This window comes from Rattus norvegicus, chromosome 6 (assembly GCF_021556685.1).
Source record: "Rattus norvegicus strain SHRSP/BbbUtx chromosome 6, alternate assembly SHRSP_T2T, whole genome shotgun sequence".
NCBI classification, from domain to species: domain Eukaryota; kingdom Metazoa; phylum Chordata; class Mammalia; order Rodentia; family Muridae; genus Rattus; species Rattus norvegicus.
In genome coordinates, this window is record NC_141539.1 from 31,275,234 (window position 1) to 31,290,032 (window position 14,799).

Consider the following 14,799-nt stretch of genomic DNA (forward strand, 5'->3'; position numbering starts at 1 on the left):
TAGTTAGGGTTTCTATTGTGATGAAGCATGACCATAAACTGCTTGGGGGTAAAGGGTTTGTTTCCACCTTCCAATTTTCAAATCCTACTCCATGACAGAGGGAAGTCAGGTTAGGAACTCAGGGCAGAATCAGTGAGGCAGGAGCTGACACAGAGGCCATGGAGGAACTCTGCTTGCTGGCTTGCTTTCATGGCTTGCACACCCTGTGACCACCAGCCTGGGGTCGCACCACCCACAGTGACATCCCCACATCAATCATCAATTAAGGAAATGCCCCACAGGCTTGCCCACAGGGCAATCTGGAAGGAGCAATTGAGGTTTCCTCTTCCAAAATGGCACTCGCTTGTATCAAGTTGACCTGAAACAGTCAGTAGGGCAGTCTGAAGGCAGACTCTGCTTACCATGTCAGATCATTTTCCATAAAGTTCATCCTGGAGTCTTCGAATTGTGAAACTGGGAACAGGAGTAAAGAATCTCTTTAGCACGGTAACTACTGATAGCATCTAACAGAAGCTCCTTCATTTAACAATCACGAGGGCAAAGATGGAGTCATGCCTGTCACGAAGCCAATTAGTGGCCCAGCACAGCTACCAATGTTCAAAAAGTCCATGCTCTCTGCTGTCTTCGTCATGGACCAGAAGTGTCCCCATTAGAAGCATGGGGATGGGAACGTAGCAGTGGGAGACACAGAGATCCTGCTATATCTTTTCCTTTAAAGATGTCTACCCCGGATCCATACTAGAGAAATGAAGGTAACAGACCTCCCTTGTCAAACTCTTGGTAGTTATTCTTTGTATTCTCCTGACCCACCAAGTTTCTTTCCCATACTTTGGGCTTTCCATGAAAACACACGGGACACAGAAGCAAGGGGAAAGGGACCGTTGAGGAGTTCTGGGGCTGTTTGCGTGACTTTGGAAGTAAAGATGTTAGAAAGATGGCTCTGCTCCAGTCATACCCTCTTTTTTTTTTAACTTTCTTCCTCATGCAATCAAAGACCAGAGTCTTAAAGCAGAAACACAACTGATCTGTCATCAGCCTTGAGCTAACAAGAAGGGATAGAGTCATTCTGACCTGTGAGTTTCTCCATCTGTTCAAGAATATGTTGCTTTGAAGCCTAGGGAAACACAGACAAAAAAAAAAAAAGAAAGAAAGAAAGAAACAAGAAAGTTAGGTTTATGTTATAGACTGGAGATTTTATTGACAATGCATCTCATCTTACCTATGGGCTATTGATACGTTTTATATCCTGTTATCAACTCAGCTGTCTTCTATAATCCTATTATTAGTTACTAATTTATTTATCTGTGAAAAATTTATTAAGTATAATAAGGAGCCAGCAAGATGGCTCTGTAGGCAAAGGTGCCTGAGAATGTGGGTTCCATCTCTGCAGCTTACGTGGTAAAAGGAGAGAAGCAGTTTTCACGGGTTGTCTCCTTTACCTCCACGTGCACGCATGCACACATACATACATGTTATTACATGTTCTTAAAACAAACTAAGCTCTAGACTATTATGTGGCATACTGAGAGTAAAGATAAATATGAACCCTGTACTCCAGAGACATGCATTAGTAAGGAAATTGTTAAGATACCACGTGGGAACCAGCAAAACGGCCTGGTGGGTAAAGGTGCCTCTTACCAAGCCTTGGCAACCTACATTTCACTCCTATGACCTTCAAGGTAGACGGAAAGAACTGACTCTCGCAGGTTGTCTTCTACTTCTGGATGTCCCATGACACATGCACACATGAACACACACACACACACACACACACACACACACACACACACACACACACTTTTTTTAAAATGTGGTGAATGCAATAAAAACGTATCGGTGAACTCAGAAGACCTTGAATTAATTTCCTTAGACAGAATGGAAAAATTACTCTATAAATTTCTATTTGTGCTAGACCTCAAAGAGTCAGCTGATTTCTGGGTGAAAAAGAACGTTATAAGGAAGTAAGACATCACTGAAAACAGCATACTGTAATTTTTGTTGTGGGGTGTTCACCAGAGAAGACTGGATGGACATGGCTTTAAGCCAACAGAAAGTCTTTATCAGCCGGGAACCACAGTAGATGTTCGGGATCCCAAGCCTTTTTTAGGATGACCTTTCGAGCACCAAAACCATGTTCTGGGTTGACCTACTTCAGTTATCAAGAACAACTAGCCAGAGGCAGAAGCCACAAAGCAAGGCTAGTCCCAGGACTGTGGACTTGGTGGATAAGGCCTCTGTTTTAGTTTTGGCAGGTGGTGCTGTCTGTGTGCCGAGTTTTACAGCCTGAATGTCTCTTCCATCATGGAGTCAGCTGTGCTAAGGTCTGGGGCCCTGCTCTAATTTTATTAAGTATTATAAGGAGCCAGCAAGATGTTATTAAGTGTTCTTAAAACAAACTAAGCTCTAGATTATTATGTGGCATACTGAGACTAAAGATAAATATGAACCCTGGCCTCGAGTTTGCTAAGTATGTGAAGATGACCCTGATCTTCCTGCCTCTGCCTCCCAAACACTGAAATTCCAGGCAAACACTATCAAGCTGTATATATATATTCTTTATATTGATACAAATTATAAATTATCAAAGTATTGAATAATAATATAGAAGACCTTCCTATATAAAACCATAAACACTTAACACAGGAGATACATGATCTGCCTAATTGGACAGATATTTCAGACTCTTGGCTGGGATGATTTTAATATCAAAAACGTCAGTCCTCCCCAAGTTAAATTCTACACTGAGGCATTCTTATTGGAGATCAAGAAGAGAGGGAGAGGCTTGCAGCACTAAAACAGCTACAAAACCATTGTTAATAACAGGAACAGGCAGGTAGGATTAAAATGCTTTTAAAGGGGTTGGGGATTTAGATCAGTGGTAGAGCGCTTGCCTAGCAAGCACAAGGCCCTGGGTTCGGTCCCCAGCTCCGGAAAAAAAAAAAAAAAAGAAAGAAAGAAATGCTTTTAAAAAGGCTCTGAAATATCAGTAGGTAGAGGATTTCTGTGCATTGAAGACTAGCCTGACTCCAGGACACCAGGGCTACAAAGAGAGAGCCTGTCTCGAAACGAAACAAAACAAAACAAAACAAAACAAAACAAAACAAAACAAAACACCGAGCTCTGAAGCGAGTTCCCTTACATTTGACAGCTTAATCGAAGAGAGCTCCGCATAGCAACAAGAAAACAATCCCACTGCCGTGATGACATACGTCAACTTGACAAAAGTCTAGAATCATCTGGAGATGAGCCTCTGAGCATGCCTGTAGGGAATTGTCTGGCTAACTGTCCTGAGGTGCCTCTGTGTGGCGCCATTCTAAGTCTGGGATCCTAGACTGTGTCCTTAGGAAAAGAGAAGTGAGCAGCAGCTGGAACTGTGACTGCCCTCTGCTGACTGCTCTCTGCTTCTTTACTGCGGATGCGACCACGTGAATCACCCCTTAAGAATTCAAATGTTTTTCTCATTATTCTTTGCTGTCATCGCCATGGTGGCAGGGGAAGCGACCACAAGGGGATGCGGAGGGAAGAGAAGGAAGGAGGGACAGGGAAGGGAAAGGGAATGGGGATGGGGAGAGAGGGGGGAACATGATCTGGTACTGGGTGGAGGAAAAGGACTAAAGCCCTGAAGGCCAGCAGAAAGAATGAAAACAGGCGACCACGGGAGGAAGGAGGTTGGGAGGACCCTCGAGAATGTACCAGAGACCTGGGAAGTGAGAGACTCTCAGGTTCAAAAGGAAGCGGGGGGGGGGGGGGGGGGGGATGAAAGGCCTTACAGTGGGGAAAGGGAACTTGTTGAGCCTACCTCCAGCAGAAAGACAGGGCATCAAGTGTGGAATGGGGTTGCTATCCCACAGTTAAAACTCTGGCCCATAATTCTTCCTGTCTGAAAGAAATGCAGGGATGGAAATGGAGAGGAGCCTGAGGAAAAGAAGGTCCAGGGACAAGACCAAAATGGGATCCAGCTCAAGGGGGAGGGCCCAAGACCTGACACCATTACTGAGGCTATGGGGGCACTCACAAAAAGGGACCTATCATGACCGCCCCCCAAAAGACCCAGCAAGTGGTCTTTTGTGCACACCTGACCCTCAAGAGACTGGAGGCCCTAGGAAGTTCAGAGGTCTGGTGGGGTGCAGGGGTGGAGGTAGGGGTTGGGGGGCAGGTATGGGATGTGGAATAGTCAGAGGGTAGACTGGGAGGGGAATAAAATCTGGAGTGTAAAATTTAGAAAAAAAATAATTCAAATGTGAGGGGCCTGGAGAGATGTTCAACAGTCAAGAACACTGACTCCGCTCTTGCAGAGGACCCAGGTTTGGTTCCGGGCACCCATATGGTGGCTTATAGCCGTATCTCCAGCTTCACAGGATCTGATGCTCTCTTATGACCTCTGGAGTCACCAGACATCATGTGTTGCAATGCCCAAAGACAGGCAAAAAGCTCATACACGTAAAGTAAAAATAAACCTTAATTTAAAAGGATTTAAATGAGGTCAGACAGTTGTGGCACACGCCTTTAATTCCAGCCCTCAGAAAGCAGAGGCATGCAGATCTCTGTGTTCGAGGCCACTCTGGTCTACAAAATGAGTTCCAGGACAGCCAGAACTTACACAGAAAAAACCTGCCTCAAAAAGAACCAAATGAGGGGTTGGGGATTTAGCTCAGTGGTAGAGCGCTTGCCTAGGAAGCGCAAGGCCCTGGGTTCGGTCCCCAGCTCCGAAAAAAAGAACCAACAAAAAAAAAAAAAAAAAGACAAATGAATAAAGAATTCAGATGCAAAAAATAATGTAAATTTTAAAGAATTCAAATGTGAAAAACTACAACAGACAAAATATAAAAGAAAAAATCTTTACCACCTTAGACAATGAACTACCTAAAGAAAACTTTTTTTTTTTTTTGGTTCTTTTTTTCAGAGCTGGGGACCGAACCCAGGGCCTTGCGCTTCCTAGGCAAGCACTCTACCACTGAGCTAAATCCCCAACCCCAAGAAAACTTTTTTTTTTGAAAACCATAATTACTAAAGGAATTGATCTTAAATTCCTCACCACATACGTGAAAAAAATCTGAAGTGAAAAATAAGTTAACTAGCTTGATTTAATTATTACACAATGCATAAAGCAAACTGTTATGTTTCATAAGTATGCTTGAGTATCTGTTAATAACATTTTTCCTGTGTGTGAGTATTTGCTTGTTTGTCTGCGTGCCACTCTTAATGCTTGGTGCTCTCTGAGTCCAGAAGAGGGTGTTAGATCTCCTGGAACAAGATGTACAAATGGTTGTGAGCCACCATGTGAGTGCTGGGAATTGAACCTGGGTCCTCAAGGGCAGCAAGCACTCTTAACCACTGAGCCATAATGTTTTCGATCCAGCAGAAGACACCTGGACATTCTCACTTAGAAGCTCCAGATGACAAATTTACCATTTACTTCTAGCCCTTGGGGAACACTAGGAAATTTGCCTTCACACTGAAAAGTGTAAAAACTAAAGGGGTGTCCCCAGAAACCGCTAACTGCAGGCTGATCGTGTGGTTCACAGCTTCTATTCCTTACTTCTAATGCTCCAAGTCCATGGAGCCATGCGCTCACGGTTAGGGTGGGACTTCCCACCTCAGTGAGCCCAGTCTAGAAGCTCCCCCACCGGCACGCCTGCAAGTTTATCTGGATGGCACTATCTGGATTGATAGTGCCATCATTAAAGATAAAGGGAATACTTTGGTAGAACTCTTAGGCTTCAAACCCACTACAAAGCCAGGTTGTGGCGGTGCATGTCTGTAAATGCTCCACTCTGGAAGCTGACATAAAAGGATTACGATGAGTTCAGAGCCAGCTTAGGATATCTAGTAAGTTCCCAGCTAGCCTGGGCTACTGAATGAAATGCACATTTCAAAAAAAAAATCTCTCCTATTCAATTTAGAATTTCCGTGGGGTGAATGATCTGAAGAATGGTGTGTAGAAAGGAGAGGTAAAACAGAGCCAAGAAACATAGGAGATACAGTAATGAGAACTCCGGGATGAAAGGGGGATGGGGAATGTGGCAAAACATGACTTGCAGATTAGTAACATTGAAATATATGGGAACCCAGCACTTTCTGCTTGATTTTCCATGAGTGTAAAACCTGCTCATTTTTACATTTGTGTGTGCATGTACATGTTAGGATATGTGTGTGTGCAAGGGTGTGCCTGCTTATGGGACATGTGTACACGAAGGTCCAAGTCAACCTCAGGTGTCATTCCTCAGGTGCCGCCCACATTGTTGTTTTTTCTTTTTTCTTTTTGAGACAAAGTCACTATTGGTCTGGGGGTTGTCAGGGAGTCTAAATTGGCTGGGCAGGGAATTACCTGTCTCTACCCTCTACCCCTGGTGCTGGGATTACAAGCATGTGCAACCGAACACAGATCTCTTACATAATTTTAGGGAGCAAAGTCAGGTCCTTGTGCTTGCAAAGCAAGCAAGTACTTTACCAACTGACGTATCTCCTCATCCCTATAAAGGCCTCTGAAGCAGTCTGTTCTTTGACTTAATAACTAGGAAGTTGTGAGAACTGAGAAACATTGATATGTCAGTGTTATGACAGCAGAAGCCCAGAAAAAAAAAATAGCTGAATTAAGTACATTCAAAACTGCCAAGTACAGAAGAGAGTTCTAAAACCTTCCCCGAATAAGAGAGTTATCATATCCAAATGAGCAGAAGGCAAAGAACTGGTGTGTTATTAGAAATACTGGGGGGTTGGGGATTTAGCTCAGTGGTAGAGCGCTTGCCTAGGAAGCGCAAAGCCCTGGGTTCAGTCCCCAGCTCCGAAAAAAAGAAGCAAAAAAAAAAAAAAAAGAAATACTGGGCACCAGAAAACAATAAAATTCTTTAATGTGCTGAAAGAAAATGACTGCCTATCTAGACTTAGACAGGGAAACTACTCAAAAAATTAATGTCAAACGAAACTTTTCATCAAGCATAAACACAGTACCCCTAATTTGGTCTGGCTAGAACTTACAGAATGATGATGATTATAACTATTTTGGATTTATTCAGTGGATGTGTGGATGTTTGATATGACAGAGACACTTGTACATCAGCATTTACTGCAGCTCTTCATAACTACGTTATGGGAGCGACCTAGGTCACAGCAGTGGAGGAACGGATCTTAAGTATGTGTGCATACTTTCTGTCACGAAAAAGAACAACATTACACAGTTTTCAGGGAAAGGGATGCAACTGAAGCTCATATTAAGCAAAATAAGCCGGCTCAGAAAGACCAACATCAAAGGATTTTTCTCATTTGTTATTCCTAGATTTTTTTTTCTTTTTTTAGGAGCTGAGGACCGAACACAGGGCCTTGCACTTGCTAGGCAAGTGCTCTACCACTGAGCTAAATCCCCAACCCCTGTAATTCCTAGATTTTATAGAGCTGCATAAGATCACATATGTAAACATGCCATTAAAGAAGAAATGAAATTCCCTGGGAGAGTAAATGAAACCAAGGGGGAGGCAGAGGAGGAACAAAGTGGGGACGAATGGGGCAATGTGCTCAGTGAACAGCTATAGCATCTGAAAATGCTCTCCTGTAACAGTACCATATGCAGTAGATATACACAGTGCAGTTAGAATAACACATGATTGTCTGAACATAACACAATGACCAACACATTAAACCACAATTACAACAAAGCAGAGAACTGCATGGTCTTATCAATGGTGCAGGAAAAAAACCCAACATCTATTCATGGTTTGGTTTTTTTTTTTTAAAAAAAAGGCACTCAACAAATCAGAAATACCAGGCAACTTCCTTCAGCGTGCCTTGGGGCCAATATTATCCCCCGACTTGATATGCTGTATTCCTAACCACAAGGTAACAGTTAGTAGGTGGGGTTACTGGGAGGTAGCTATGGCATGAGATGCAAAACTACAAGACATTGTAGAAACTAAGTAGTAAATAAGACATCCCTTCTTCGTGAATGGAAGGTTTGATGCTAAAATGGCAACATTATCAGAGCAACTCTCTAGATTCTGTAGGGAGGCTGTATTGTCCCTACCCAAACCCCAGTGGCCTTTCTTGCAGAAATGAGACCCCTGTCCTAAAAGTTTAAAGGAATCACAAAGTTCTGTCAGGAGAAAAGAAATCTTGAAAAATAACATTTAAAAGACTCAGTTTCTGATTTTAAAACTGTACAAAGCCACAGTAATCAAAAACAGTTGTGGGACTGGCATAGGAACCGACCTCTAGGGCTAATGGAATCTAACACTGAAAATCAGCTGATTCTCTACACAGGCACCATGACCATTCAATGCAAAAAAAAGCTTTAAAAAATGGAAGACCACATGTAAACTGATGAAGTTGGGCCTTAACTTCATATCATATTTAAAATTATGAAACTCTTTACAAATGGAGGAGGTGGGGAGGAGGAGGAAGAGGAGGAAGAAAAGGGGGAGGAAGAGGAGGAGGAGAGGGATAAGAAGGAGGAGAAAGGAGAAGAAAGAGGAGGATAGGAAGAAGAGAAGGAGGAGAAAGGAGGAGGAAGAAGAGGAGGAGAGGAGGAAAAGGAGAAAGGAGAGGAGGAAGAGAAGGAGAGGAGGAAGAGAAGGAGAGGAGGAAGAGAAGGAGAGGAGGAAGAGGAGGAAAAGGAGAAAGGAGGAGGAGAAAGAGGAGGAGGAAAAGGAGAAAGGGGGAGGAGGAGGAGGAGGGGAGGAAGAGGAGTCATGGGGAGATAGTTCAGCAGTTAACAGCACATACTGCTTTTGCATAGGACCTGAGTTCAGTTCCTAACATCTATGTCAGATGGCTCCCAATAGCCTGTAGTTCTAGCTCCAAGGAGATCCAAGCATTTCTGGCTTCTGCTGGCACCTGCGCTTGTATTTTTACGTACAGTTACACACATATACAATTACACAAACACACAATTTTAAAATTAATAAAAATAAACCTTAACAAGAGGAAAGAGTTGTAATGGTTAATCTTATGTCGACTTGGCTAAGCTATGGAACCCAGTTGTTTGGTCATATATTAGCCTAGAACATTTCTCTGACTGTAATTCTTACATATGATTAACATTTAGATTCAGTGCACTTTAAAGCAGATTGCTTCCCATACTGTGAGTGGGCATCACCCAATCAGATGAAGGCTTCAAGAGCAGGGACCAGAACTCCCTGAAGAGAAGAGAATTCTTCCACAGGAGTGAAGCACAAAAGGTATACCCATTTTCCTAGCCCGACCTGTCCTGCAAGTTTTGGACCCAGGATGATGACACTGAGTTTGTCTATGAATATCAGAGGAGCCTTGAGAGCCAATTTCTTAGCCTCAGTTTCTCTTCCTTTGTGTGTGTGTGTGTGTGTGTGTGTGTGTGTGTGTGTGTGTGTGTGTGAGAGTGTGTGTGTGTGTGTGTGTGTGTGAGAGAGAGAGAGAGAGAGAGAGAGAGAGAGAGAGAGAAAGAGAGAGAGAGAGAGAACAATCTGGTCTTTGTTCCAGATTCTTAGTACAGAACTTCAAAATCCCTTATAACTCCATTAACGTTGAGGGCATCTGTTTCACCAATGAGATGCAAATGTAGATTCACTTCTATTTTTAATTGAGGAAGCTGGAACAATCTTCTTTCTAAAATCTAATTAAGGCCTGACCAGTCAATATATTTCACATACATAGATGCAGAAATCCCAAACAAAGTATCAGCAAACTGAATCTAATAAATCTAATAAAAGGATATTGGGAGTAACATTATACATGTGTTTATACATATCCTAGGAATTCACAGTTAACGTTTTATTTTACATTCCCGTGTAACTCAGTACACAGATCAAAAAAACAAGAAAATAGCATATGACCATCTAAATAGAGACAGGAATAGACTTAATATTTAGCGCCCAGTATAAAGAGGTTAATTTTAAAAATTTAAAACAAATTTTTAAAAAAACTAACATCAATTCTTGCTAAAACTCTCTTGATTTAGTAAAACATTTGAAAAACTACAAAAAGAAAAAAACACCCTGGCGAATTATGGAAAACTTTTCTTGACTTAATAAAAAAGATGACAGATGCCCACAGCTCCTGAATATCAATCATACCCAAAGTTGTAATCATGAAAGCAAGGAGAATAAAAACATAAGGATTGGGGGTTGGAGATTTAGCTCAGTGGTAGAGCGCTTGCCTAGCAAGCGCAAGGCCCTGGGTTCGGTCCCCAGCTCTGAAAAAAAAATTAAAAAACTGTGTTTTAAAAAAAAAACATAAGGATTGGGAAAGAAGTAATAAAGAATAAAGGAAAAAAAAGGTCAAAGTGACAAACCTAGCAGGATCCTTTAAGCAGGTCAATATGAAAGGATCTGTTGTATTTTCAGATTTCAGCATCATTTAGCAAACAGCATTTATAATATCCTATCAGGCCTGGGAATGTAGTTCAGTGGTGGACCTGCTTGCCTAGCAAACATGAGAGCCTTGATTTCATCCATGGTGCTAAAGATAGATAGATAGATAGATAGATAGATAGATAGATAGATAGATAGATAGATAGATAGATAGATAGATAGATAGATAATACATAGATAGTAGATAGATGATAGTAGGTAGAAAATAGATGATAGATAGTAGATAGATAACAGATAGATGATAGATAGTAAATAGATAGTAGGTAGGTAGATAGATAGTAGATAGTAGATGATAGACATAGATAGATAAATAGCAGATATATAGATGATAAACGATAGATAGTAGATAGATAGTAGATAATAGGTAGATATAGATATAGTAGGTAGACAGATAGTAGATAGTAAATAGATAGGTGATAGAAAGATAGAGATAGATAGAGATAGATAGATAGATAGATAATACATAGATAGTAGGTAGATGGTAGATAGATAGAAGTTAGATAGTAGATAGATATAGACAGATAGTAGATAGTAGATAGATAGATAGATAAATGCTAGACAGTAGATAGATAGATAGATAGATAGATAGATAATAGGTAGATATAGTAGATAGTAGATAGATAGTAGGTAGTAGGTAGATAGTAGGTAGTAGGTAGATAGTAGGTAGAAGATAATAGATAGATAGTAGATTGATAGATAGATAGCAGATAGTAGTTAGATAGGTAGATAGATAAAAGTAAAATGCCACACAGAGCCAGGCATTATGTGCCTCCTGGTGATTATCACCATCTATGAAATATGGCCTCCCTCCCCACCAGAAAACAAATTCTGATAAATCTTAGATTCAACTTCCTCCTGATTCATGTTCATGTACTTGTGATTGGCTCATTTATGAAGGAAAGAGGTTTATTTGACCTCGTGGTTCTGGAAGTCTAAGCCTAGTGCTAGCATGTCCTTAGCTTTAGATGGGGTCTCTGCATAGCTTCAGCTCACAGAAGAAGCAGAACAACAAGTGAATGGTGTGTAAGAGAAAGGGATTCCAACTCCTATGGCAACTGACCTAGTCCTCAGAGAGTGAGGCGCCATGCCTCCAAGACTTACCCAGTCTAGAAAGAGCAGAGTTAATCTCTCTTGAAGGTTACACTTCCCTGACAAATGTGTTTCTACAAGAGTTTCAGATAAATCCCAACTCACAGGAAGTACAAGAGGCAGCAGAATATGTCAAATCATGTGAAGGGATATTATAATTTTTCCTAATTAAAATCGTGTACATGTATAGAATAAAATATAATCATACTCTCCTCTCCTTCCAGTTTTTTCCACACCCCCCACAAATGTCCACCCTCCAACTTCATGTTTTATTTGTGTTTAGATAATCCACTAAGTCCAACTAGTACTGCCCCAGCACGGGTATTTGATCAACAAAATGTTGGCTGTGAAATCTAGAGAAATGACCCTTTTCTCCAGTACATAAATGGGACAAATAGGAGAAAAAAAAGAGAGAATCTGTAGACTAGAGGAGAGTCAAAAATCATGGAGTACAATCCCAACATGTGATATCGAGTCTGGATAAATAGTAATTCATGTCACTGCATTTGGAATTTAAACACTGATGTGTATTTGAGTTATTAAGGAACTGTTTGAATTTTATTGTTAAGTTTTAGGTGTGATGATGATATTATGATTAATCCGTTTTTCTTTTCCTTTTTTTCCCTTTGCAGAATGGAGGCAGGATCTTGAACTATATGTACTAAAATATTTATCATGAAATTATCTGTGGTTTGCTTAAAAATAATGTAGCAAGGGTTGAAACAGAATGACAGGTCAGTGACGAGTCATCAGACCACCTTTTCTTACCTTATATGGGAAGAGGATTCTGGGGGGTGGAGGATGCAATGCACAAACAGATCACACACACACACACACACACACACACACACACACACACACAAGATTAATATATTCTGAGAGAAATAAATAAATGAAACAAAGATATCTATGAATTGACTCATTTCTTAGTATGTCAATAATCTTTCATCTGAACTGTAAATCCCATGTGAATCTCAATCAAAGCCTTGAAGGAACAATTAGCCTGGCACTTCAGGATGGATGCCATGTACAATGGCATGCAACTAGAATCGGTGCAGCAAGCTGACCCAGAATGGTCACGAATTTGAGGCCAACCCGGGATACATAGTGACTTCAAAGCCAGCTTGTGATGGACCCTGAGACTCCGTCTCTTTATTTTAATTTTTTAAGGGTTTATTTTATGGGTATGAGTATTTTCCCTGCATGTGTGCATGAGTGTGTGTTAAGTTTGTATCTAAGTGGTTCACTCATCTTACCCCTCTGCTCTACTAGAGAGACTAAATAGATATCTAGAATTGGAGGAGACTTCAATTCCCACCTCACATCATCCACAGGAAGTAATTTGATTTGAATCTTAGATGTGAATATGAAAGGAAGGATTTCTACGTGCTATGTAATATCTATACCTAGCAGAGAACTCCTGACTGTAATACTCAATGAGGACTTTCAAATCACTACGTAAAGCAGTAACAACCCAACCATTAGAAATATACTAAGAGAGCCCAAGGAAGGTGGCTCAGCAGGTCAGCACCTTGCTGTGCAAGCCTGGTGACATGAGTTCAGAACCCACATAGAGGTAAAGAGAAGCAAATCCAAAAAAAAAAAATTGTTCTCTGACCTCTCTACATGTGAACAATGCCAAATGCATCCACACATTCACACATGCATGCAGATACACACATGCGCACATGCACACACACAAATTGAAAAGTGCACAGGTGACTTGAACAGGCAGTTTTTACAAGAATTTCCAAATGGATAGTAAGTGTGAGAATTGGGGGGGAGGTGCACACAAACCACAACGCGATAACATGCACTCACTAGAATGACTAAAATAAAAAAGGTGGGTGTGTCAAGTCTGGGCAAGATGGCAGGACTATGGGGGAGGCAGACACTCATGCTCTACTCAGAGGAAACTCAGAGAAGAGGCATGACCTACTAACGTTAACCACGTACACCATGTATGCAAACAATTCCTCTTCTGTTGGAAGTAAAAATTCCCACCCACAAAGCTGTCTCTTGCGATTAATGTCCCAAGACATTCTTTGTCTTGTCATATAAGCATAAATCTTTCTTCACAAAATGAACTCACTCAGCCTTCTGCCTCCCATGTGATGGACAATATCTCTCTCAACTCTTATCACAGTCTTTCCCCCAAATGTTATATGTCTGTCAGTCTGAATGTCTCACTTCAGCTTAGCTCCTAGGCAACATCTCTTCAATATCTCTTCATATGTTCTCCCTCAATATCTTCTTGATAGTATGGTCCTAAAGCTACTACTACTAGTACCACCTCCACCTCTTCCTATTCTCCCCTCCTTCCTTCTCTCCTTTTTCCTTCTTTCCTCTTCTTTCTTCTTCCTCTTCTTTCTCTTCTTCCCTCTTCCTCTTCTCTTCTTGGCTTTTTTTTTTCTATTTTTCGGAGCTGGGGACCGAACCCAGGGCCTTGCGCTTGCTAGGCAAGCACTCTACCGCTGAGCTAAATCCCCAACCCTCTTCTTGGCTTTTTTGAAACAGTAATCCTTGCTGTCCTGGAACTCACTAGGTGGACCAGGATGACTTTGAACCCAAAGAGATCTGCCTCTGCCTCCCAATTGCTGACATCAAAGGTGTGCACCACCATGCCTGGCCTAAAGCTTCTGGAAGGGAATTAAGACATCCATGGTCATTGTCTTATTTCCCCCTACCCTCTGCTCATTCCCTCAGATGGCCCAGAGGCTGAGCGTTTATACAAACCTATGGGGGTTCAGCAGAGAGAGAAGAGGGTTTTCAGAGAGAGTGGCTATCACATACCTCTGACTTGGCTACCACCTGTGTCCGGCTCCGATACCTAGAAAACAACACCCAGGTGCCACAAACCAAGAAACTAAGTAGAATAAGACTGAGATGGTCTGGCAGTGGGATATCCAGCCCCCAAATTGGCTCCATTACTCAAGCCCATGCCCCTCTCAACTAAAGAGTCTCTGTCTCTAGAATTCCTCTATATGACATCACAATAGGTACTTCAAAGTAAGGCCGGTCACTGTGCATTCCAGCCACTGTCCTTCCCTGAGGCTGCCCCTGGCTCTGAGAACCCTGATATCCCAGATCTCAGGGAAGAATCCATCTATGAACTTTCTGGGGTCCAGCTTGACAAAGTGTCGTTGAGGAAGAAGTGACGAGGAAACGTTTTGAAGTCTTCCAAAATGGCCTGTTCTGATTCACATCTTCTTTGGAGCTGGCCACTGTGCCAAGTTTGAATTAGGTCCCCTGCCATACATTTCAAACTGCAGGTTAGAAAAGAGAGTCAAGGGGCTGGGGATTTAGCTCAGTGGTAGAGCGCTTACCTAGGAAGCGCAAGGCCCTGGGTTCGGTCCCCAGCTCCGAAAAAAAG

The 14,799-nt window shown here is 41.8% G+C and overlaps 1 protein-coding gene across 1 annotated transcript in view; it reads right to left on the minus strand.

Moving 5' to 3' along the window:
* The window catches only part of Spata31h1 (SPATA31 subfamily H member 1), a 32,759-nt gene extending 18,379 nt beyond the window's left edge, over nucleotides 1-14,380 (minus strand). The window contains exons 1-3 of the mRNA NM_001447068.1: nucleotides 14,220-14,380; nucleotides 1,072-1,114; nucleotides 402-453 (exon numbers count right to left, since the gene is read on the minus strand). Coding sequence (NP_001433997.1) covers nucleotides 402-453; nucleotides 1,072-1,114; nucleotides 14,220-14,354 — 230 coding nt within the window. The 5' untranslated portion in view covers nucleotides 14,355-14,380. The remainder of the gene's footprint in view (nucleotides 1-401; nucleotides 454-1,071; nucleotides 1,115-14,219) is intronic.
* Between the last annotated feature and the right edge of the window lie 419 nt (nucleotides 14,381-14,799).